Source organism: Colletotrichum orchidophilum (genome assembly GCF_001831195.1).
Source record: "Colletotrichum orchidophilum strain IMI 309357 chromosome Unknown Scaffold_11.1, whole genome shotgun sequence".
NCBI classification, from domain to species: domain Eukaryota; kingdom Fungi; phylum Ascomycota; class Sordariomycetes; order Glomerellales; family Glomerellaceae; genus Colletotrichum; species Colletotrichum orchidophilum.
In genome coordinates this window covers 322,431-346,541 of record NW_019172967.1, presented here as the reverse complement: position 1 = coordinate 346,541, position 24,111 = coordinate 322,431, and the positions used below count along the sequence as shown (strand labels likewise).

General features: G+C 54.7%; 6 protein-coding genes across 6 annotated transcripts; 3 read left to right on the top strand and 3 right to left on the bottom strand.

Annotated features, from left to right (window-relative positions):
* Positions 1-409: 409 nt before the first annotated feature.
* On the bottom strand, positions 410-2,008 carry CORC01_02072 (uncharacterized protein; the record flags this gene model as incomplete). The annotated part of the gene is made up of 1 exon (XM_022613724.1): positions 410-2,008. The coding sequence occupies one exon, from the start codon at positions 2,006-2,008 to the stop codon at positions 410-412; it is 1,599 nt and encodes a 532-aa protein (XP_022479815.1).
* Positions 2,009-3,156: 1,148 nt separating this feature from the next.
* On the bottom strand, positions 3,157-4,691 carry CORC01_02071 (triose-phosphate transporter; the record flags this gene model as incomplete). Its single annotated transcript, XM_022613723.1, has 4 exons — positions 3,157-3,576; positions 3,776-3,998; positions 4,124-4,299; positions 4,428-4,691. The coding sequence occupies 4 exons, from the start codon at positions 4,689-4,691 to the stop codon at positions 3,157-3,159; spliced, it is 1,083 nt and encodes a 360-aa protein (XP_022479814.1).
* A 6,947-nt stretch (positions 4,692-11,638) lies between these two features.
* CORC01_02070 (uncharacterized protein) lies at positions 11,639-13,431 on the top strand (the record flags this gene model as incomplete). The annotated part of the gene is made up of 2 exons (XM_022613722.1): positions 11,639-11,746; positions 11,986-13,431. 2 exons carry the CDS (start codon positions 11,639-11,641, stop codon positions 13,429-13,431), a joined length of 1,554 nt encoding a protein of 517 aa, XP_022479813.1.
* Positions 13,432-17,154: 3,723 nt separating this feature from the next.
* Positions 17,155-19,067, top strand: CORC01_02069 (uncharacterized protein; the record flags this gene model as incomplete). The annotated part of the gene is made up of 6 exons (XM_022613721.1): positions 17,155-17,231; positions 17,295-17,499; positions 17,555-17,839; positions 17,891-17,954; positions 18,005-18,304; positions 18,361-19,067. 6 exons carry the CDS (start codon positions 17,155-17,157, stop codon positions 19,065-19,067), a joined length of 1,638 nt encoding a protein of 545 aa, XP_022479812.1.
* A 2,268-nt stretch (positions 19,068-21,335) lies between these two features.
* CORC01_02068 (3-oxo-5-alpha-steroid 4-dehydrogenase) lies at positions 21,336-22,693 on the top strand (the record flags this gene model as incomplete). Its single annotated transcript, XM_022613720.1, has 3 exons — positions 21,336-21,422; positions 21,937-22,540; positions 22,605-22,693. The coding sequence occupies 3 exons, from the start codon at positions 21,336-21,338 to the stop codon at positions 22,691-22,693; spliced, it is 780 nt and encodes a 259-aa protein (XP_022479811.1).
* A 306-nt stretch (positions 22,694-22,999) lies between these two features.
* CORC01_02067 (calpain) lies at positions 23,000-23,880 on the bottom strand (the record flags this gene model as incomplete). Its single annotated transcript, XM_022613719.1, has 3 exons — positions 23,000-23,365; positions 23,442-23,681; positions 23,755-23,880. The coding sequence occupies 3 exons, from the start codon at positions 23,878-23,880 to the stop codon at positions 23,000-23,002; spliced, it is 732 nt and encodes a 243-aa protein (XP_022479810.1).
* Between the last annotated feature and the right edge of the window lie 231 nt (positions 23,881-24,111).

The window sequence follows — 24,111 nt, the reverse complement described above, 5'->3', positions numbered from 1 at the left end:
AGAGGAGTCAACGCCGGAGTTGCGCTGAAAGGACCAAGCATTCAAAGATTGACACGCTCGTCCTCGTCACCCTTTCTCCAAAGCTTGTTCCGTCGTCGTTCTTGTGTCCGCGGAACGCAAGAACGGTATATGCGCCTTCTCAAGTCCATCTTTGCCTTCGGCAAGAACCGAGACTCACGGAGCCAAGCGAACAGGTAAGCTGGTATAGAGAGATCCCCATATGACGCATGTGAGTAGGACGGTCAGACACTGCGCCTCAATTGAGGCTCGCTGCGATGACAGCTAGAGCGCGAGGATGAAATCATCTAAAAGAATTGAAGCCGTCTTCAAACACTCGATAGTCTTCTAGTCTAAATAACAACACACATTCTATCCAACCAACTATCCAAATCCGTCTTCTCATAACCCCTTAACAACACCCTCTTATCCACGCAAAAAGTCTCTTCAGCAACCGCCTCCTATCCCTCTTCTTCTGCTCCCCGCTACCCCGAACCACCTCGACCTCAACCTTCCCACGACTCAACCCCAAACCCCCCTCCTCAAAAGCCCAAACCCGCAACCTCTGCAAGTCCCACCAGTCCCTCTCCTCGTCCACGACCCTCCCCAGCGCGCCATCATCAAACGCGATGCCCCTCCAGAGCAGCACCCCTAGGAACTGAGCCCTCTTAGCCCGGCGGATGACCTCGTCGTCGCCCACGACGCGACCGACCTCATCCCAGAAGAGGGCGCGGAGGGAGGCTGCTTCGGGGTAATATTCGAACCTCGTCGTCATCATCGTCGTCGTCGTCGTAGTAGCCGCAGTGGCGCCGCTACTGCTGCTTCCGCCGCCGCCTCCAACGCAGTCGACATTAGTATTCCCATCAACAACAACAACATCCTCCCCCAACACCTCTTCCAGACCGTACATCCCAACCCCAAACGGCAACCACTCCGCCTCGGCCCAGTCAATCAACCCAACCAACCCGCCAGCCCTCTCCTCCCTCCCCCACCCCAGCCGCCGCCGCCGCCGCACCCACGCCTCGTCCTCGTCGCGCGGCGGATGCACCATGACGTTATCCGGCACGAGGTCCCCGTGCGTAACGACCCAAGGCAGGTCCTCAATCTCCGCCAGGTCCCTCCGAACCTCCCTCACAATGTCCCTGAACTCGGGGGGCAACCCGCTCTCCATAATCTCCAACCGCCACGCCATACTCTCGCCCACGCGCCCCTTGGAGCCGGAGCCGGAGCCGACGACGACGTCCCCGCTCCCGAAGCCCTCCCGCCTGCCCCTCCACGAATCCGCAAAGACAACAGCCAAGTCAGCCACGAGCCTCCGCCGAGACGCCCTCGGATCCGCTCCCAAGCCGGCAGAGACACCCCGGAACCACGTCAACGACACCCCGCCGACCCTCTCCAGGAGATACGCGCATAGCTCCCCGTCACTCTCGCCGTTCCTCTCGCCGTCCCTGTCGCCGTGATCCTTCCCCCTCCCGCCGCGGCTCACCGTCTTCTCCAGCCCCGCCAGCACACCCAACTCCTCCACACCCGGCACGATCCCGGCCCCCAAAACACCCCTGGCCTCGCCGCAGACGTCCACGTCGATACCGTGCCTCCTCGGCCGGAACTGGACGAGCCCGCCACCGCCACCGCCACCGACCCCGCCGCCGAGAGGACGCGGCCGCAGGAGCAGGGTATACGAGCAATACCCCTGAAACGGCGCCCTCTCCACCCCGCAGCCTGGGAACCTCGCCCGCGCAAACTCGTGCGCCGCCGCGACGGCCGAGCGGTGCAGTCCGTTCCTCTCCAGAAACGCCGCGACCTTTTCGTCGTCGTTGTCTTTGCTTTTGTCATCCTTGTTCTCCATATCGTCGGCGTCCTCGACCGCTGGATCTGGGTCCGGTCGCGCGTCTGTCGCATCGCATACCATCGACGGCTTCACGGACGCGAACCCGCTGCCGCGTCTCGCAGCACCAGTGTCGCCGCCATCGGCACAATCACTCTCTTTCTGGGTCTGGATAGCAACCGACATATTCTTCTGTGCGTTTCTCAAGGCGGTTCCGGAAATGTCATTGTACAATCAACATAACGGAATCCCATCCATCAGAATGGCGGACAGAGGAGCTGGATTGAACAAGGTTTATCAGATTTCCCTCAGCCCTAACGAGATGGTTGACGTGAACAGCGGGGTGATGGTGGTGGTGGTGGTGTCGGTGGTCCAATTGGGTTCACATGACGGCACCATCAGCAGGTTTTCCCGCCAGCATCAGCTACCAACGAATTCTGGTCCAGCAGCGCGCGCGCGTGGGTTTTCTGCAGCAGATGGCTTTTTTCGGAGAAAGAGAGGATGAAGGGGGAATGGGGGGGGGATGAACAACTCCGACCACACCCACTTCACCCACGGGATGCGCCCGCGTGGGGTGGTGTCTTGCAGGTGACTAGGCCATCCATCATCCATCTTCTAATAGTCCGGGAATAACCACATTGTGCAATCCCAGGGTCGGGTGGGAGACGCTGGCTGCAACAATGTAGATTGCCTCACGCCAAAGAAGAAGAAAAAAATTCTCACTGGAAATATATCAGGCAGTTTGATCTTTTAATGGTCAATTGGTATTATTACCTGTCTGGTAAATTTAGAAGTGGATGAAGAAAAGAAAATAAAAAAGGGCCAGGGTTTCTAGAAGACAAATGAACTTTTCCCTGACCCTTTTGATGAGAACATTCCGTTTATGCCCATTTCCTTTACTCCATGCGAAGGGTATAAAATCGATGCGCGAACCCTATGGCCGCGGCATGCATGCTTTTTTCTTTCGTCGGGTGCACTCGGCTCCATCTTACACGCGGCGTCATCGTGTCCAGAGTGCGATGCGCCGGCCAGGGGGAAACCCCATGGCGGAGAGGCGGAAGCGAGCCGGCTTTGACGCCGGTTTGATCGGCTTCCGCCGGCGCCGCCCTAGTCATCCGGGTTTCCTGACGCCGTGATTTGCGATGATTCGTCCTCTCCGTAGCTCCATAGCTGCGGACGGCGTCGACCGCGGCTCTCTTGGTTGATACAACCAGACGCCTTTCCTCACAGGCTGAACCGGCTCTGCCTGCGCCCGATTCTATGCAATATTCGGCCGTTACTGATATTCATTACACGCGCAGTGATGCGCAGTTCGCCAGTCCATGCGAGCCAGTTTATTTGCGGGCTCTGCGGTCGAGCTCGACCTTGCTATACCACGCGGCGCCAATCATGGTGAGGATCATGCCGGAGCCGTTGAAGAGGTGGACCTCGACGCCGAAAGCAATGATGCCGAGGCCAACCGTCAGGCACTGCTTAAGGTTGCCGCAAATGCTCATCGTCAGAGCACCAGCAACCTTGTTTGTCTGGAAAGACGCAACATTGAGGGCAAAAGCGAGAATGCCGTTGCCGAGAAGAGCGACAAGGGTGGCGAGGCTGATGTTACCTTCAACACGCATGGTGTTGAGGTTTCCGAGCTCGCCGGCGGCGATGGCGCAGGCCAAAGACTGCATAGCCGCAAAGGGCGACATGCGCAGCAGCACCTCCATGGCAGGAAGAGCGAGGGGGCCGGTCATAATGCGGTTGGTAGCAACGGTCTGTTATTATGCTCGTCAGCACCTGTGAATGCATTGACAGTACCACTGTAAATGGGACGAAGGTTCGCTGGCCGAGTTTCAGAGGGCGCAGATGGCGGACCCAATTGGAGCCACCGGGGGGCAACTCTCCGCAAACTCGACAGAGCGCAGATTTCGGATGATGGATGGACGGGAGATGGGCAAACCCAAAGTAACGTACCTTGACCGCGGCAAGCACCACGCCCGCAAAGGTGAGCAGGAAACCCAGGTCGGTGAAAGTATACTCTCCAATCGTGGTCAGAGCAGCACCAATCATGATGGGAACCAGCGTGAGATAAGTCATGTTCTCATAGGTACGACCAAAGACAACGCGGTAGATGAGAACCGTGAAGACGGGGACGGTAGTTCGCAGGACCTGGTAGAATGGTACGGAGACCATGGCACTGTGCAGGGAATTAGCACCGGAGCTTGCCGAGTCTGTTCGAGATCCGCCTCTTCCGGCGGAAAGTGCGCAATCATGCGGCGCAGCCCAGGACAGACCCCAAAATGAAGGATTTTGGCTACTTACAGTGACAGGTTCGAGACGGCAATATTGGTCGTGAAGAGCAAGCTGAAGCTGAGGAGGATGATGTTTTCGCGGCGTCCCAGATGGGACATGGTGAAGTAGCCACATTGGAGCAAGCAGTAGCAACCCAAACTCGCGCACGTGGCATGGAGCGAGGTGAGAAGCCACGGAAAGGGGAACTGGGACGAAAGTCAGAGAAAGCTCAGTGAAAGAATGCATTTTCATCATTTCACCGCTGCTCGTTTTCCCGACAATTGTAACTAGACTTTGGAGCTGGCGGTTGCAGATGAGGAGGCAATTCACATACCGCTCCGAGGATCAACTTGTTGTAGAGGGTCAAAACCAAGCTGAACATGAAATAGGCGCTCAACCAGCCAAACTTGACCTGTGGTGAGATGGTATACTCGACGGGATTGCGGACTCTGTCGGCGTTGGCCTGTTGTTCGGTGGCAGGATTGCTGTTGGCCTCGAGATCGTAGCTCTCCTCGATTCGCTTCTCATCGCCGTTGAGGAGGCCGTGGCCCTCTTCGCTCCGTCGAGCCTCGCTCTTGAGGTGGCTAGATTCGGCCATTGCTTCAAAGTCGTCGGGAACAGGTGGGTTTGGGAGTTGAGTCGGGAAGAGGTGAGCTTTTTTGGGTTTTCCCCGTTTTCGTCGCAAGGTGTCGGATTCCTCTTTCGTTTATTTGTTTAGAGACCGTGTGTTCGTCCACAAGTACCCTGTCGCTTAGGGGGGTGGTCGAGGAAGCTGACGACTGTCCTGGTTTCACGACGTAGATCGGTCCCGAGCGGGCGGGGGGGCTTTTGTGCGGCAAACGGGCGTGCGTCAGGTAGTCGAGCTTAAAAAATCGGACTAACAAGCGACGAAAGGAGGAACGGCGGGCGGACAATGGGACAAAATGTAAATAAAAGAGAAAGGCCCAAACGAGAGGCAGAGCGATCGAAGGAGTGTGGTTGGCAATATGGATGAAGGGAAAAGGAATAAAAAGTAGGGACCTGGGAAGATGGAGGTGAGGTAAGGTAGGAGGTAGGAAGTGGGTGTAATGGTAATGGGGGGCGGATAACAGAGACGGGAGGTATCCGTACAAGGCAGTTTGCTTAGTGGAACAGGCTGTTAATGAATTCAAGACTTCGGATCGCAGGCTTTTGCGAGGCACCAGCTAAATCCGATGCAGCGATGTAGGTAGGTAGGTATTCAGAAGGGTGTGGGAACAGGGGGGCAGAACGGGATTAAGGTACGTTTTAGAAAGGGAACGACAGGAACTGGAAGCGTTGAAAAGACGTGGGGAGAGAAAAGGAATGGGGACTGAAGTGAGTGGTGGTGGACTGGTGGACTGGTGATGAGGCGGGCACGGGAGACAGATAGGTGAAAGGGAAGGGTGGGAATAGGAGTGGGAAGCACGGTACGGAGACCGAGTACAAACTACACCACGAGTATCCCTATCTCAGAGGTTCATACCTACACAGACAGGACAGGGCAGGGTGGAGAGGGAGGGATGGCAGAGGAGACATGACCCACCGGGGTGGAAGGACAAGAACAGGATGCAGAGGATGCCGAGATAGTCAAACAGGCATCTTTCTCGCTTCCGCGCTTGGCATCAATGACGTTTCGGCTGGCGGCATTGCTCACTGCCAGTCTGCCAATCCTCCTTTTCCTGCTCCCACTCTTCGTTCATTTGCCGTGCTGGACTCCCAACGGATGCATCCCCCAATGGGTGATTGAGTGAGATGAGCAATTGAGTTGAGCGAATGAGTGAATGAGTTGGTGACTTTACAACCACCTCCCGGCCCTGGCACAGGAGAATAAATTACACACGTACCTGGCTGGTCTGGCTAACCCAAGGGAGCTTCCTCAAACAGTAAAGGTACTTTGGGGAGGAGGAGCACACCACGCCAGGACAGGTAGGGACAAGGAAAAGTCAGAAACAAGACCTGACCCGCCACTATCCGTAGGTAGAGTAGCAGTGCAGTGTAGCCAAGGGGTCTCACAGATCTGTCTGGGTTTTCCCCGAGTCTATTGAATGGAAACTAACCGGCATCGCGGCTTCTCATCTCATACACGTAGGTTTCCCCTCAGGTGAAAGCTTACGACGTGTGTAAGGGAGTGAAGGAGAGTCAGCCACGGATACGGCATCTCGACACGAGCAATAGTGGACAGAGGGCCTCGTGGACACACGCATACGCACGCTTCACACTCCATACTATACAAAAGTCAGAATGACGACCGTCCATCAAACCCAGGCTTGCGCGTTTGGTGAGAACTGCACGGCAACTTCTGGCCGGTTCGGCTAGTCTAGTCTCGATACGTCCCCGTCACCCTCGAACGGCCTCGCTCGCGCTGTCGCGCTGCGCTGTCGCTGTCGCTATCGCTGGCTTGTGTGTGATGTACATTGAGAGGGATCAGTCCGCCCGTTAACCCGTTTGAGCTAAACGGCAGCTAGTCCTACCGGCCGACTCACCGCGACGCCGGCTCGTTTACAGCGTGCTGCTGTACATAAAGCAGAGCGTACGTCTCGTGTTCCCCGTTCTGATCCTCTTCCTTCGCGGGTCGATCACCTATACCGTCTCTTACTGTGTACTTGGAATAAGGTGGGCGGGAACACTGACAGGGCTTCGGAGTCGGTCTCCATCATCGATCAGTGGCTGCCAGGTCATCATCGTAATCTATCCTCATCCATGGTCTACGTAGTCGCTGGGGGGGTTGGAGGGCCTCACGGGTTTGGAAAAGAGTGGAAGTCACTCAACCTGTGGGAGAGTTCTCTCACTGGTGGGTTGGATAACAAGGCCGACGGACCCAAGGTGGGATGTACAGTGCGGTGGCGGGTGCTTTTTCGCGTCCGAACTGCAGCCTGTCTCGAGAAAATATTGGCCCCCCCCATAACCCCCTTGGCAGCCGCGTCAGCCTGGGGCCCTGATTCATCCTGGTGCGGCCGGACAGCAAGGGAGGGGGGGCATAGAGTACTATGGTAAGAACCTGGCGAAACGGGGCCAATTAATGAAGGAGGGAAGCCAGATACAGTGCAATTGCGGGATGAGAGACCGGGGAGGTGGTTCAATTGGAGGGAGGGCTCTGGCAGACCGGGGTGGGGGGTTTACTTGGGAGAAGTTCATGAAGGGGCAAAAGGCAAATACCTGCCGCCAGGTTGGCCAATTACGTGGTTTGGTCCTTGGCTGGGGTCGGCGGATCAGTATCATCGGCCATGAAGAAACCTGGATAAAGTGAAATGGAGCATTTGGAAACACCCAGCTGGGCAGCTCCAGGGAGCTGAGGCGAGTCTGGCAGGATGGATCACTGGATCAGTCCATCAAGCTCTGGAACACGTTTAATTGCGCTTAGGCGAGCCCTTTTTTTTTTTTTTTTTTTTTTTTTTTTTTTTTTTTTTTGTTGTTTTTTAATTTTTTATTATATTTGTAGTTAATATATTATTTTGTTTATTTTATTTTTTATTTTTATTTGTTTTTTGGTCAAGTCTCGAGGGTTTTTGTATCACTGGGAGAAATTCCACACATGTTCCAGTTGCTGCGACCGGTGCATGATTGCATCTATCGCGCTGCTATCAATTCTTGACCAAAAGGCCTCAGACCTAGATAGAGCTATCAGGGTTGCGCATGCACGAGCCTCTGAACCGATGTTAGACACGGACTTTCCAAGCCTCCAACTGTCGTCCTTTCTTCATATCGAGAGAAAGCCAAAAAGCAGGCGGAAAAGTGGGGATTAAACGACTCTAGGAGGTGGGTGCTTATGTATACGATCCCAGCGTGTGGGTGGGAGATTCATCATCACTGGCCGATCTCATATAAATGCGGCTCTAGGCAGGGTCCAGCATCCTAGGGAAGAATCTAGCTTGATGAGAGGCGAGCGAGCAAGCCGAAGGGGGGGCGCCCGCGGAGAGGAGCTGCAATCTATCTGGAGAATTCGTTTTCTGTCTGTGGCTGCTCCCAGGTTTCGGCCCATGATCATCGCTAAGTACCCAAGGTACCCCGTGTGTTCTGTCATCGCACGGGAGGTATATTTGGCAGGTCTCACTCAAGGTTTAGGTAAGGGTGTTGGGGGCTCCGGACGAGTCGAAAGACGTGCGCGTGGCAGCATGGCGATGCCTGTCTCATCTCGCCCTCTCTCTTCGTCTGTGGCCCTGCAGCCGCCGCACAGAGGGGGAGGGGGGCCTGAGAAGAGATAGTCATGCAGCTGCAGTGGTCAGTGAACAACTGGGCGGGATGCGACTGATCGCTGATGAGAGAGAGAGCCGACAAATCCGACATCAGGCGATGCCCAGCTTTTTTCTTCTTATTTTGAGTTTGGTTCCCTCCCTTGGCTTTGGGGAGGAGCGGAACGGTGGAAGCGAGGAGGAGGGCGGTGGACCGTCAAGAGGTGACGAGAAAGCCACAGCAAATAGGGGGAGAGAGCCAAGCCGCGTAGGCAAGCAGGGAAAATATTAAACGGGAAGCAGCTCAAAGACGTTGGATGCGACTGGCTGAGAGGAGATGCAGGGCGGGAAATGACGACAAGAAGCAAAGGTCGGTATGTAGGTATGGTCGGGCCAAGCATGGCACCAGCAGCATGTCGAACCAAGACACCGGGGCTCATGACAGCAGCAGCACTGCAGCAGTCGGTGGAGGAAGATTGTGGCTGCGCCTCACGCACGAGAGTGGAAAGGGGGGACGGACGGGATGCAGTGGAGACACTGACCGGGAGCAACACGAATAGGTTTAGGTCCGTACGTACTTCGAGCATTATGTCATCTTTCTATTTCCTCCGGGCAGTCTGCTGCAGTGTCTGCACCAGTGCAGATTGACGTCGCCCCGCTTACCTCAGCACGCCATCAGAATCTTATCTCTCTTAATCCACAGTTTCGCATTCTAGCGGCAAGTAGATTTACACAATGAAACCGTCGTGGAGATACAAGTGCCGCTCGCAATTACAGCTCTCTGGACTCTACCCATTGATTTTTATTCAGGACCAAGTCTCCATCTACGGAGCGGCGCACAACGTGTGAGATATCGACCGGCAGGTGAGAGACGTGAGAGCACGCACCAATGATACTCCAAGACTCCAAGGGAGCACGACGGACGAATCGACGAGGACGTCGGCGCCTGGTACTCCGGACCAGCCAAACCGGGTGGGCAGTCTTGCAATGGTCGGTAGCCCATCTCAGACATGGAAGTCAAGCCACTTAGCAGCGGACGTTCTTGGCGGGAGCATGCTCAAAGTGGTATTCTGGTCCCCAACGGCGGTTCCGGGACAGCCACAATCGACGACGAGACAGTGCGCCCTCCCTCTCAGCCCCGACTCCATGGTTGTCTCGCATTTTTGGCAACATGTTGGTTCCTTGTCCACTGCCGTGCGTAAGGCAACCGGCGAGATAGAAGAAAATAAAGCAATGCGCCAAGCAAAGGCCTACAGGGAGGAGGGTTGTCTGTCTGTCACTCTGTCTGACTCTGACGAGCAGCACGAATCCTTCTGTGCGCATAGGTAGCACAAACAGCTGCACATTGCAGAGCTAAGGCAATCGTGGCAGACGGTCAGTCATTCGAGTGCCGCCGTGCAAACACGACTGAGGTCTCAACCGTCACCGATGCGGCACCGATGCGGCGATACCAAGCGTCCAAGCCGGACGACACGGCAAGTCTGATATCTTGGGTGCTCACCCACGTCACCCACTTCACCCACTGAGTCCTGAGCCACCACATCAGACCGTCACCGTAAGCCCGGCCCTGGACCAGCCAATGCCATCCAGCGCTTGTTAGCGCCCCTCCCCATGGCTTTCATATCCCGATGGCCCCAAAGATCCTTGGGTGTCCACGACTGGACCCAGTAGGCTATTTCCTATGCGTACGTACACGCGTACAGAGTACCGGCGGACAGAACAATGACAAGCCCAGCCATGCCATGCGACGGCCACCGCTGGAGTCTGGACAGGACGGCAATTGTGAGACGCCTGTGTGCGTGTCCCTCTCCTCGCATCGCCCAAGACGCGAGGGGTCCCTCCTCTTGTCTATCAACTCTTCAAGTCATGCGTTAGGTTCCATGAGATTGACAAACTGATGAAAGACGGACGGTGGCCTTTCCCTCTCCCTCTCCTTCATCCCCTCCCTCTCCGCCAGTCCCGGCGTCCCGCTACGCCACGCTGCACAGTCCCTCCCCCTAATTGTTCTCCGAGGAAGGTACCTTGCCTTAGTACTTTTCGCACCTGCACCAGCACGCCTGCTTCCGCACCTCACCTGGGCTGCGTGGCTGCTTCCCGCTCCGACGCTTCTTTGATGCCACCCACCCACCCCTTCCTTCCTGCCTGCACTGAGCAGACCATTTGCGACACCGCCGCAGCGACAACAACAATAACAACAACGAGACATCGTTAAAAACCACCATCAAAATACATTGGTCTTAGCTTACTTGGTCTTGGCCCCTCCAGGTCGTCGTCACTCCAGGCCCGTGCTTCCTTCTTCCCTAATCCTCCCTTTTATTCCGCCCTGTATCAATATTATTCTTCCTGGTCTCCCCCCCCCCCCCCCCCCCCCCCCCCCCCCCCCCCCCACCTTTCGCGCCTGTCTTTTTCGCCCCGCCCCCACACCCCCCCCCCCCCCCTTCTTTCCCCCCCCCCCCCCCCCCCCGCTCCCGCACTCTCCTCCCCCCCCCCCCCCCCCCCCCCCGACGCTCCCGCCCGCCCAATCCAATCTTGGGCGAATGGTCTTGTGCAGCTGGCCCACAAAACCAGGCCCTGCTTCCAATTTCCTTTCCGCCGCGTCTTCCCCGGACTCTTCAGGACGTTCGACGCTCTCCGAGTCTCGTCTCAAGGATCCAGAGGTACCTGCGCTGGAAATCACCACCTCAACCTCAGTGCGGCTCAATTCGCAGTCGTGTCAGTCGACTGCGTGTGTGTCTGTCTCTCCACCTCTCTCGTGTCGGCGCCTGACCACCCACACGCCTGTCTTTACCGAGGAGAGCAATTCCCAAGACAAAAGTAGACGATACCGAGGCCAAGGGGTTTGACCACGAGGGTGGGAAGACAGGAGCATTCTCAGCGGCAGCGGGCGTCTCTTGTTCCTCGGACCTGACAGCTCTTGGGAATACTGACTTTGGACTTGGCCTTGGCAATTCCTGACCCTCAAGCCAGAAAAAAAAAAAAAACTCCCCGCCCATCTCCATCCGGCATCTGTCACCCAGCCTTTCTTGCCACGGTCAACCTCTTTCACTCGTTGCTTCCTCTTCTCATTTTCCCTCCAACCCCTTAACGACAACGATCCTCGACTGAGAGTGTGCATTTTCTTCTCTACTGTCCTTCCTTACTATCATTGTTGCCGGCCTTTGGTGTTTTTTTTCTTCTTTGGTCCGTTACCGTTTTTATAATACCCAAGCTGCACTTTCGACCTCCCCTCGTGGACACTGCCTCATCGTCGTCGCCGCCGCCGCCGCGAAGCAACCTTGCGCTGTACTAGCTCGCGTACCCGCCTGTCAACCCCCCAAAATCGCCCAAGCTGGATCTCAAGCCAATCCGGCAGCTCAATGAAACCCGAATTGCACCCATGTTGATGGCTTTGAAAGGCCGCAGGCTCATCCTGATAGCTGCCTTCGTCATTGTTTCCGCGCTCCTCATCTTCTCCCAGTCCCTCTACCCGGAGAACCTGAGCTGGGTAAGCTTCTTTCCTTCTTCTTGTTTCCCGTCGTTACTTCAGACTTCTTGTCGTTTTTTTGATCGCCGTCGCAAGTTCCCCGACTACCGGGGCAGCCTCCCCCCCCAAAGAGTGACAGGAATGCGCCCACGTGCCGACTTCAGCTGAAAGTTCGACCGAACTCCTCGATGCGGGACTCTGAGAAAACCGTTGTAGCTGTTGACCCTTGACACTGAGCTAACAATTGCTTCCTCCCACAGTCCGAAATCTCAGCTTCTCTTCCCACCGGAAGCAAATCCTCCGCGCCAACGACCAAGGGAGCCAAACCCGTCTCCCCAGGCACCGGCCGATTCCATTTCCTGATCGCCGCCAGCGCCCCGAACCTTCAGTTCTGCCGCGCCCTGGTTTCATCGACCGTCAACCGCTTCGGTGCGCCAGTAATTGCAGGATGGAATGGCACCGGTGAGAACGACGCTGCCCAATCCCACTTGGCAAAGATTCGCGTCGTCACCAAGTACCTCGAGGACCTGCCTGAATCCAGCAACGATGATCTGTTCATGATGATTGACGGCTATGACGTCCTCCTCCAATTTGGCCCCGATGTCCTGATTGAGAGATATTTCAAGGCCGCAGCCAAGGAAGACGAGCGCATCATCCAGCAACTGGGACCTGAAAGGGCCCAGAGTCTGGCTGGTCCCTTGGGCCGACACGTCTTCTTCGGCGCCGACAAGGTCTGCTGGCCCGTGGACTGGCGGCGTCCCGCGTGCTGGGCGGTTCCCCCGGTGCCGAATATGGATGCCCGCGAGTTCGGCCCCCTCACGAATTCCGGCGAAGACATGGCCTTCAACCATCCCCGATGGCTGAATAGCGGCACTGTTATGGGCCCTATCAACGAGGTCCGCGAGATGTTCCGAGCTACCCTCGACCTGATCAACGAGGTGTACGACCCTGAATACGAGTTCAGGGAAAGCGACCAGTTTTACATGAGCGATGTCTGGGGTCTGCAGGAGCTTGAGAGAATCCAGATGCAAAAGGAGGAAAACCCTGATACCACCGTTATGCAACCTCCAGAAGACGGTTGGGTTCCTCAGCTGGAGCCTGCGTACAGTTACAACTTCCACATCGCCATGGACTATTGGAGTCTGATGTTCCAGACTTGGGCTGGCTATGGCGAGTGGGTAGACTGGCGCAAATTCGCCGGCCCCCTGTACTCTGTCGAGATATCAAAAAACTACCGCAATAGCTCTAGTTTCGTACCTTGGAGCTTGCACATGCAGGCGGACGGTATGAAGTCGCTCAAGCGCATCTTCAACACAACAGAAGACGAGACCATGGGCGCGACGGTGAACGAGCTGATCCGCAAGTCCGAGTTTGGCGCCAACATTGTGACCAAGCAGACCTTCCCGCTGCTACACGTCACCGGAGAGAAGGGAGCCTTGGACATGTTCTGGCCTCGCATGTGGTTCTTTCCCTACGGCCGCTCCCTGATCCGTTCCGCTATCAATTGGTTCCATCAGGAGGAGCACTACGCGCCTGAGCTGATTGACGGCCGAGTGTGGTACCCCGCACACCCATACCCCAAGGACATTCGGGAGAACGATGGCGGCGCCTGGTCAGATACTGCCAACGACAACGGGACTGTGTATTGGCTTGGATTCGACCAGCTGTGCGCAGAACACCACGGCATTCTGTTTGGGGAAGATTGAGTTAGTTCCTCCGTGACAGGGAGGGGGGTTTTTTCTCGCGCGGTACTTGATTTGAGCATATTTGAGCACCTTGGGTTTACGAGGTCTGGAAAATACAGTGCAGGGTTCAATGGGAACCACCTGCATTAGATTCGCGGCAGAGAAACTGCTGCAGTACTGGAATGAGAGAATCCGTACTACACAAAATGATACGGCCGGCTTTGCATGTTGCGCTCAGCAGACTACGATGCAATACCCACAATGTGTTTGTGCCTTTTTTTTTTCTTTTTTTCTTTTCCACAAATCGGGGCGATGTTGGCATCTTCGAATGCCTAAAGCATAGCGGCTAGGAATCAATAGACAGACCGCCATCACAACGACGGGCCGAGAGACCAAACAAAACTACTTTGGAACAGCTAAAGTGTTATGATGGATCATCCGGTGACTGATGGTGTCTTGAACGACAGACTCGTCTGTCTCGGGCTTGTGTGATCTCATGAGGTGAAGTCGGGTTTGACTTTCGTCTCCCTGCTTCCGCCGCCACCGCCGCCGCTGCTACTGCAAGAGACTCGTCACATTTCGCGACGGCGACGCCCACGCCCGGATCCTGTAGGGCTGGGCGAGATTATTGAGCGGCAGGTTTCGCAGCAGCCGAGGTACTTGGGCTAAAATGAGGTAAGGTGAGTTTGGGAAAAGATGAGATGGCGCGGTTGTAGAAAGCCCTTTTTCGATAATTAAGGTTTTTAGCTCGTCCCCTGCAGTAGCTGAGCTTTTCCACCCCCCGAATCAGGATGTCTTTGGATTTGCTTTCTTGGCGTGATTGGCTGGTTGGGAGTTCCGCGGCGATGGCGTTGTAGGGCGCGGACGGGTTGGCCCGCCAAGACCGACAGGTCGGTTACTAGAGTCAGCTACCTACCTTACATCAAGGATGCATCTGTCTCTGGCGTTTTGTGGTTTTGTGGTGAGTCTTGTGAGGACAGATGATGGTTGGGTTGTGATGCATCAAGAAGGGAGGGATGATGAAAGACATAATCCGAGACAGGATTGGCACAGGGAAAAGGAAGGACGGGGGAAAAAAAAGAAGAAGAAAGACTCTTCTTGAGAAGGAAATTAATTATACAGAGAACTCAAAAAGTGAAACTAATCATGATAATCAATTTCCGGTTTGCCCAGAGGCGGATTCGAACCGCCGTCAACACGGATCGCTGTATAGAAGAACCACAACGTATCATCCTAACCAACTAGACGATCTGGGCGAAGTTGATGGAAAGCTAGTCCTGCAGAATCGTCTCATGTAAGCATGCTGGTATGCATGATTGCTGGGGTGGGCTACGGGTGGGTATGAATATCATGGATTTTGAATCGCGAGGTTTTGGTTTTTTTTTTGTGGGGGGGGGGGGGGGTGTGGGGGGGGGGGGGGGGTGGGGGGTGTGGTGGTGTGGTGTGGGTTTGATGGTGTTTGTTTGTTTGTGTGTGTGGTGGGGGGGGGGGGGGGGGGGGGGAGATCGCATGTAGGAAATATCAGAGTTTGCGTGATTTTGGAATGGGGTGTTAAAGAATAAGTTCAGATATGGATGGGTTGCAGAGATACGAGGTTTTTTGTGGCTGGGAGTCACTGCAACTGTATTAGTATTTGTCGGGTGTAGAGTACAATCAGACGGGGATACGGATGGTAGAATGCTCTCTCTCTCGATGGCTAAACTTCTAAAGGTATATCAGAGTTTGGCTAATGTTGTAAAAGGTTCGAGGGTTCGTCCCATACTTCGGCATGCCCGCCGCACCCCTCCTCCCAGGATCTCAGGTGACTCCAAAGTTCAATCTGGCTCAGGTCCCACAACGAATGCGAATGCTTATTGACGATGACGCGGTTCGAAAGATTTGTCCAGGGAAAGGGTTTCTGAATCTGAGGTGAGATGCGGGACTGGGCGATCCGATTGTAGGGCTGGCTAGGTGGTTGGGTCTCGTTGCGCCCCGTCTGTTCTTACATCTCGTGATGCTCAAAGTAGTCATTTTTGGCGGGGTACTGCAATACGGCCTTCCCGTCGAGGTTGAGAGTCGTCGAACGATGAACCGAGTAGACTTCCTCTAGCTTCGTTTATGTGATTCTCGTCCTCACTTCTTGTGTCATTTGACTTCATCTGCCTAGTTTTTTATGTTGCAACGACGTTTTTTGTAAAGTCGTCCAATTGTCTATATCTTGCGCGCATCCGACAACGGCAACAAAGTTCCAGAACCCGGTTGGCAACATCACACAGTGACACTGTCCGAGCCGAGAGCCTCCACGAACCATTGCTTACATGTACTGTTTATCTCACTCACCACGTCTGCAGTCGTTTGGTTCGCCAATTTCATAAACGTCCCGGTCACCTGCCCCAAGAGGTAAGAACAAGTCGATTCTCCTCCCCCCCTTTGTGCCGCCTTTTCCTTGCCAATGCGCCCCCAATGGCTCAGCAAGATGCAGATGAGCGGCACTGCCGCCTGCCCATTTCCATACTCTTTCAGCAATTGTATAGCCTGACCTATCGCGGGTCGATGGATTTATACTGGAAATTCCTAAAAATGTCAGTGGCGGAGGCTTTGTCGGGATTCTGGAGGGAAATTGACTGGCCCCCTCCCTCCAATCGACCATTGCATCGTTCCTACGCTGGACTCTTCTTTCCCTCAGCCATCCGCAGACAGCAGGTGACTGGTATTGTAATCGAGGCTGAGCACCTCCGCCAGTGACCTTGAGACTCATCCTCTTGCCAGAAGTTTTCGATGGGAATCGTCAATGGATGCCTTTTCCGTCCACAAGAAGCCACCGAAAAATGAGTCCTGAACAATGGCCAGGCGCGCCCCTTCAAGCGAGTCCTGCCCCGTGCAACCCACCCACCCCCACGATCCACGCAAATGATGACCAAAACACCACATCGCTCTTTCCCGCTTACATAGCTTCCACTAAGGTACCTTGCCTTGCCCGACATGATACAAGCCGCAAGGCAACCAATGACAGCGGCAAGAGCCCAAGCCGCAAAGGTAGGATATCCATCCTCCTACCTTACCCTTATTCTGGTGCCTAGCTGCTCTAGCCCCCTTTGGAGATGCTGTGCCCCCGGGTTCTTGCTCAACAAAGAGTCATCCCTCACCGCAACGCTTGCCTGGTCCTTCCTTATTACCTATTGTGTGCTCCCAATGTCAGACTTCAGCCTCGCTCTTGGCTGTTTTCTCCCCCCCTTCCGAAAGTGAACAGCGGCGGCGGAGGAAGCGAGCGACGCGGGAGACGGGCGCATGCGCGCTTCCTCTGTCACTATTCCTCTGGAATGCCCGGATCTCACCCGCGAATGCCTCAGCTCTGGAGGTTTGTGCTTCCTGATAGGGTAGCCTTACGGGTTCCTAGCTCTGTTTCCTCGTGCCTCCCCTGTGCCTCATGCATACCTTGGACGGGAGCTTTCTTTCCATCGTCCGCCCCCTGTTGCTATAAAGAAGGGAGCAGCCGCTTCTGCGTCCCGGGAAGTCAAAGATTGCAAGTCTCACGATATCCACTCAACAGTCAAAGAACCCAGACTCAACCAAACACTCGGCAACTGATCCGGGAACCCCTTGACTGTGCTGTGTCTCTTCTGCTCTGATCCGACATCCATCTTTCCACACGCCGCCGCATCATCGCTCGTTCTCCTGTGCCCATCGCATCTCTTTACCTACGCCTAGACCCTACGAGATAACAACGTCCTGTTCCGTCTTCTTGCTGCCAGGTCGCTGCCCATCATGACCGCCCCAGCCGCCAACATGAGTTACTCCCCAAAGAGACTCATCGTGTGCTGCGACGGCACCTGGATGAACTCGTATGTTGCAAAGTCGTCACGGCCTATATTCAACAACATCCTTCGCTGACTGAAATCTCTCAGGGAGAGTGCCTACGTAAAGCCCACCCTCCTCAAGCCCAAGGGGTCGCTCCAGATCCCCTCAAACGTGACTCGCATCTCGAGGTGTTTTCGCCGAAGGTGCAGCGATGGCCGGATGCAAGTCATCGAGTACGAGTCTGGCGTCGGCACGGGCAGCAACACCCTCGACACCCTTACTGGCGGTGCTTTTGGCCTCGGTCTTGGAGAAGTAGGCGTCTATTATCCTCTCCAATCGAGCTGCGGCATACTAACAGACACTACAGCGAGTTCGCAACATTTATAGCTTCCTCTGCGCCAACTACTGCGACGGCGACGAGATCATCCTTGTCGGCTTCTCTCGTGGCGCTTACATTGTCCGTTCTGTCGCCGGCATGATCTCTGACCTGGGACTATTAACCCGCGAGGGCGTTGAGCACTTTTGGCCCATCTTCAAAGACATGGAGAACTGGAACAACCACCGGTATCGCGACGAGTTCCCGACGATGCCATTCGACAACAAGCCCAAGGGTGAAGGGGCAGCGGAGGTGTACAGGGCCAAGCTGGAAAAGGTGAGTTCGACGTGACCCATATTGAATGATACTGGATGCTGACCTGAACAGCTTGGCATGACCCGTGTCCGACAAAATGAGGGCAATGGGGAGATAATCAAGGTCAAAGCAGTTGGTAAGAGATGTCAAGCCTAGTGGAGAGTAATAACTAATGTGTGAAAACAGCCGTCTGGGACACAGTTGGTAGTCTTGGCATCCCTCAAATTGCCTGGTTGAATAAGCTCGGTATCTACGCATCAAATCGCGAGTTCAGATTCTGGGACACGAGCCTGTCTGACAGAGTCGAACACGCCTTCCAGGCCCTGGCTCTCGATGAGACGCGCTACTCCTTCCAGCCGGCTGTCTGGGAACGTCTCGAGGCCAACAAGCTATCGACGGATCTTCGACAAGTCTGGTTTCCGGGAAACCACTCAAACTGCGGGGGCGGCTGGAACGACCAAGGCATTTCTAACATCACTCTTGCCTGTAAGTCTAAGCCCAGTCTACTATGTTTCTCGTTGTCGGCTAACATTGGATATCAGGGATGATGGACCAGTTGGCATCCATTGGCGTCGAGTTTAACCACCTCGCACTCGAGCGCTGCGTGCAGCAATCCAAGTCCTTTTACCAGGCCCAAATTAAGGACAAGAGCATCAAATGGGCTATGGAGCCTGTCTACGGCCAAAACCACCCCCTCCGGCCGTGGGGTCTCGGGTCTATTCAGAAAACATCGAACCTTCTCTACACCTTGGCCGGAAAGATTGTCCGTTCACCTGGATTGTATAGACAGGTCAATGCTCACACGGAGGCTCGAAACGGTCCTTTCCTCAGAGACACCAACGAGCGCATCCATTCATCGGTCCGTATCCGTCTAGCCTGTAAGGGTCTGGGGTTGAATGACCTTGGAGAGTGGGACAACCCGGCTATGAAGAAGAACTGGCGGCTTGTCTATTCGAACGCGGCTTACAATGATCCGGTCCCGCACCATCCTGCTTGGGAACCCGAGGAGGATCGGCAAGAGTATATAAAGCACCCTGCCGGTGCTGACTCTGATGGTCGCTGGGTCTGGGAATACTGTGGCCCAAAGGAGAATACTCCCTCTAGTCCCACCGCGAGGACTATGGTTGAGGAGCCCTTGGGGCCGTATGAGCGTCATCTTTTGAAGCTGACTGGTGGCGACCCCAATGTGTACCAGTATGTGCAGTCGAAGGAGGGCACCAAGCGCGCTCTCGAAATAGAGAGCAGCTAGTGCTGCGGATTGTCACTCGATATGGCGCTGAGATACCCTTTCCCCTCGTAGCATAGCTCTGGCGTTTGGCTGTTTTCGAAACATTGCATTAGATGAATAGATTGACATTGTATTCTCCGTCTTTGGTGATTGGCCCACGCGAGCTGCCTCCTCAAGCTACTCTGTGCCACGCGACTGGAGCGAGCGCCTTTCTACTTGCAAATATTGAATTTCGCTTCAGGGGCTTTTGTGTCCTGCTATATTAATATGCAGGTCTGAATCAGTTAATCCTGTTAAGCAATGGAAGAAAACACCACCCCCTGAAAGAGAGACGTTTCCAATGGCACAGGTCGTGTATATGACTGGGCTTGTATATAAGGCACAGTGAGCATCTGGCGACTGCATGAACCGCTACAGGAATACCTGACGACTTGAAACTTTCTGAGCCAGCAGTATCTGCTAGCTCGTTCCCAGCAACCAGAGTCCCAGAGAGCGAGCCACAGCACTCGGAGGAATGGCTCTGAGAAAGCTTGCTCGTGTCTCCCTAGGCTCCTGAAGCATATGTTGCAGTGTCGTCGTGTTTTCTCTTACTTCCAAGTCTTGGCTGATGTAAGAGCCTCCGATTGTGATGTTTTGCCAAACTTTTCTTTGGAGTATTGGTGAGGGGTTTCTCCATGTTTGATAGTAGTTAGCAATTCGTGTATGGGTTTGCGGGGGGTGGATATCGACCGAGAGGTGTGTGTCTCTGTAGCTCTGATGAGAAGCCTATGAGGAAAGGTCTTCGACCTGCTTCGGGTAGGCCAGTCATTGCTGCTTTCGTGCCCAGGCGGACTAGCTAAACTTGTTCTCTGTTTATGCGTGGGTGATTAAAGACTAGATCGATTTTTCGTTTTCGAAATCTAAACTAGGAAAGTTTGGAGTGCTCGATGAGTATCTCATTCATTGTCTCCCATATCACGTTAAGAAGTGCTACATTATGGCTCTTTGGGCTGCTACTTGTGTGTTTTTCCGGACCTCGTGATGATGATGATGAGATTAAGACGTGCTGTGACTGCTCTCGCCCCTCCCAGTCTTACTACAAGAGCTTCTTTGTTACGGTTTTATTCTCACATGGCCCGTATCGTGATTCTCTCGCCCCAAGTACAATACCGCGTATATTTACACTTGCAAAGTTCCGAGTATTCAAAACGACAGATCCCCATTCCCATACTAGAAATCTGTGCTCGAACCATCTTCATGTCCATCCTCGCTCCCCCCTGAATCAACTACCACTAACTATCGAAACTATAGTCGAGAATGTTATATTACACTACAGTCAACCAGCTAGTTACACACTCCCCTCATCGGAAGGGGCACACTTGATATTGCACTACCAACGGGTACATGAACAGGTCACCACGTGGCGATTGGACACCAATGTCACGCTTGCTAATAGATGTGATACGTCACGGCAGTGAAAAGTTACTCAAGACGGATGGGAAAACATATCCATGAAGAAAAGAGAAATGCCTCACGAGCCTTTTCCATAGCAGGCGGCCAGGCCAGTCGCAGAGACAAGAAGGAGGCAAGGGGATTCATTACAGGCACCGACGCGGTTTCGGAACCACGAACAGGCCAGGCGTATCATTGGGTGGGTTTTCGTGCGAGGGTTTGTCGTCTCGGTGGGCGTATCCGGGTCAACTAAATGATCAAGACAGCCTCATGTTTGTGAAAATTGCGGTCGATCTGCGGGATCTGTGGCGTAATTTCCCATCTGACATCTACGGAGAGAGCGGGAGTCTGACATGCAGGCAGGCAGTTAGGCAGGAAGAGAAACGAAAAGCGTCAAGGTGAATGGAGCGGAAACCAAGAGGAAAAGGAGGTTGGGCTATGCTTCGATTGTTCATGATGAGAGTGGAGGATGGGATGTCTTGGGGTAAGAATAAACCTTCTCTTATATATATGAGGGTCGAGGAGGCAGGCGGACCAAGCCGCCAAACACAGTCCATGATATATCTGCCCTGCGAGCAACGCCAGGCGAACCAGGCGGGCCACCCGAGTCCACCGCAGCATCTTCAGCCATGATCAGGCTGTCTGTCACTGACCTACCTACCATGATAAACGTCACCCTGGCAAATGCAATTGCTACGCCCTGTTCAAATCATGTTTTCCTCTCCCCCCCCCCAAAGAAAAACAAATAGCTTGGACAATCTTGCTCTAACTCCCGTACTGGAGCCATCAAAAAGGGAGGAGAGTGCCCAGAGCCGACGCCTCGGGACAACATAACGAGGCGAATGCAAAGGGCGAAAGATGGGCACCACCCTCTCCGCCGCATTTCTGAGCTCCTCCAGAGGAGAACACGACAAGCCGCACACTCAGGCGCACCGAGCACAGTTGGTACGAAGGCAGGCAGCAGGCAGCAGAAGCAGCAGCCTGCAGCCTGCAGCCGGCAGAGCCTTATGATGTACTGCGCCTCGCGGGTCGCCTTACCAAAAGATGGGACGCGATTGCTAGCCTCACTTTGGCCGGGCGGAACGGGCGGAGCGGGCGGGAAGACGCAGCGTGCTGATCCTCCGCAGCTTGTAAATGTAACTCTTTGTAATTCCACGAGGAAATCCCCCTTCCCCCTCCCTCCCTTCCCAAATGATGTGCGTGTGCCATGAACTCTGTGAGAATGCCCTCCCCCCCGAACAAGCTTCCTGTCGTGGAGAGCGACTCACTTATCGGGTTTCGGTGAGGTTGACTTGTACGCTGCCGTACACATGCATCTAGATGCCTGTGCTGTGATGACCACCGGGGAACGGCTGGCAGTTGATCCGATTGAACCCGACCCCACGGCCCTGGACCGTGCCCCATATTCCGCAACATTGTATAGCAAGCATCTCCTGGGCTGCTCACATGTAAACTGTAGCGTGCAACGAGCCGCCATCACAAACCGGGCCTCGCCATAACCTCCCTTACGACCACAATGGACGCGTTCCCAGCCTTGACGCCGGCCCAGTGGTGCCAGGTATTCTTCGGGCTTTCGACAGCGGCAGTCTTGGCCATCCAAGTCGTCCCAAAGACAACGCAGCGTCTTCTGCTGGACTACGGCGCCCGCTCGCCGGCCAATACCACCGGCGACAAGACGAAAGAGGCGGCTGGTCCCAAGGAATTGGACCTCTTCACCAAAGCCGCCAAAGCGGTGACGTCCTTTGGTCAGATTCCACACTCGTGGTTTATGCATTTTTACGTCGCGTCCGTTGCGGGCTCGACTTTCTGGGCATGGCAGTATCTTCAAAGCGGCTCGGCCATGACCTTCATCGCTGCTCGGCAAGCGGCCTCGGGGGGCCCTTCGATGAGCATCGAGCAGACGGGACTTGTCTGGACGTTGATGGCGCTGCAGGGCACGAGAAGATTATACGAGTGTCTCTTTGTCATGAGGCCGGGATCTTCAAAAATGTGGTTCGTCCATTGGCTGCTTGGATTGGGTTTCTATCTCTGCATGAGCGTATCCGTATGGGTCGATGGGTCAGGTGAGGATTTCCCTTCCATCCCATTTCTAGATACACACTCACCTTCCCAGCTGCCTTGAGACAGACAGCCAGACCGAGGTTGGAGAGCCTGCTGTCGCCTACGGTCATCACTGGGGCCGCCGCGTACCTCTACGGCTGGACCCATCAGCATAAATGCCACAAATACCTGGCCAGCCTCAAGAAGTATTCCTTGCCGGAGCGGGGCCTTTTTCGGTATCTCATCTGCCCTCACTACACTTGCGAATGCCTAATCTACTTGGGCCTCGCCATAATAGCCGCGCCAAAGGCCTACATTGTCAATCGCACCCTCTTGGGTGCTCTTTGGTTCATTATCGCGAATTTGGGCACAACGGCAGATGCTACCAAGCAGTGGTATGCGCAAAAGTTTGGCGCCGACAAGGTCGCCAGCAGATGGAGGATGATACCCTTCGTCTTCTAGGCACACTAGCGCCTCGAACGTCACTTCTTCCCAAATAAGCCAAACTTGGCACCGAGTTTCGACACCTGCATGACGTCGCGATATGTTAGACTCGTTCTGGTCGCTCGCGCGCTTTGGCCGGCAGCGAAGTCGTCCTGCGAACGCAAAAGTTCCCAGTTCATAATCGTCTCGGCAGATAGCTCGACGTCCTCCTCAATATCGGCAATGCCGTGGAGGTAATCGGTGTAGAGGTTATCGGTGGTGATCAGAAGACTCCTGGGCTCCTGTAGAATGCGTCCCAAAGGCTCGTGGTCCATGGCACCATCTTCCTTGGTTTGATATAGGTTCAGACATAGACTTGCTCCAAGACTGACAGTGCACACAACTGGATGATAGGCAGCCCCGTCCTGTAGCCAGCATGAGATTCGGAGCTCTTCACGTGAACACCTACCATGTACTCAACTTATGCGGCATGATTCCCACTCCCGGAGGATACTCGTTTATTAGCACGTGGTTGGGCCGGTTGTGAGGACTGCCAGCGAAGAGATTGGACGAATCAGAGTCGGTGGCGAGAGGCAGGGCAAGAATTCGCGAGACCACGGGCTCTTGCAGCCACGGTGGTAAGGGAGCATCGATCAGCTTGTTGTTGACGAGATCGGACGGCCATGTTTGGAGACGTCGATGAGTCAGTTGCTTCCAGCGGGGTTTCGGCGCTTCAGCTATCTATTGATTGCGACGGCTGTACGTTAGTCACAATTTTGCCATCTCAGACGTCGTCGGAACATGTTTTCCGTACCTTTTGCAATATGGACCGTTCTTCGTCCTCTGATATGAAGTCGGCAATATAGTAAGACGAAGGCGGAAGCTTCTTGACCCTGGCGTCGTCGAGGGAGGCAGGTAAGTTCACGGCTCCCAAGGGCATACTGACGGCCTCGCCTCACTGCTGTGTGGTCGCAGACGTTTGACAATTGGGATACGGTGTCGTGATCTGGCGCTGCGCCCAACTTTATGGACAAGGACCACCCCCCAAACGAAGTGACGTGATTTTAAATGTTGAGACCGGGAAAGTCAGGCACGTCGAAGCTTGTCGCTGGTCGGTACGAGGTGCGCAAACGTCAACGACGTATTATCCAAGCTCCGGCGGCATAAATAG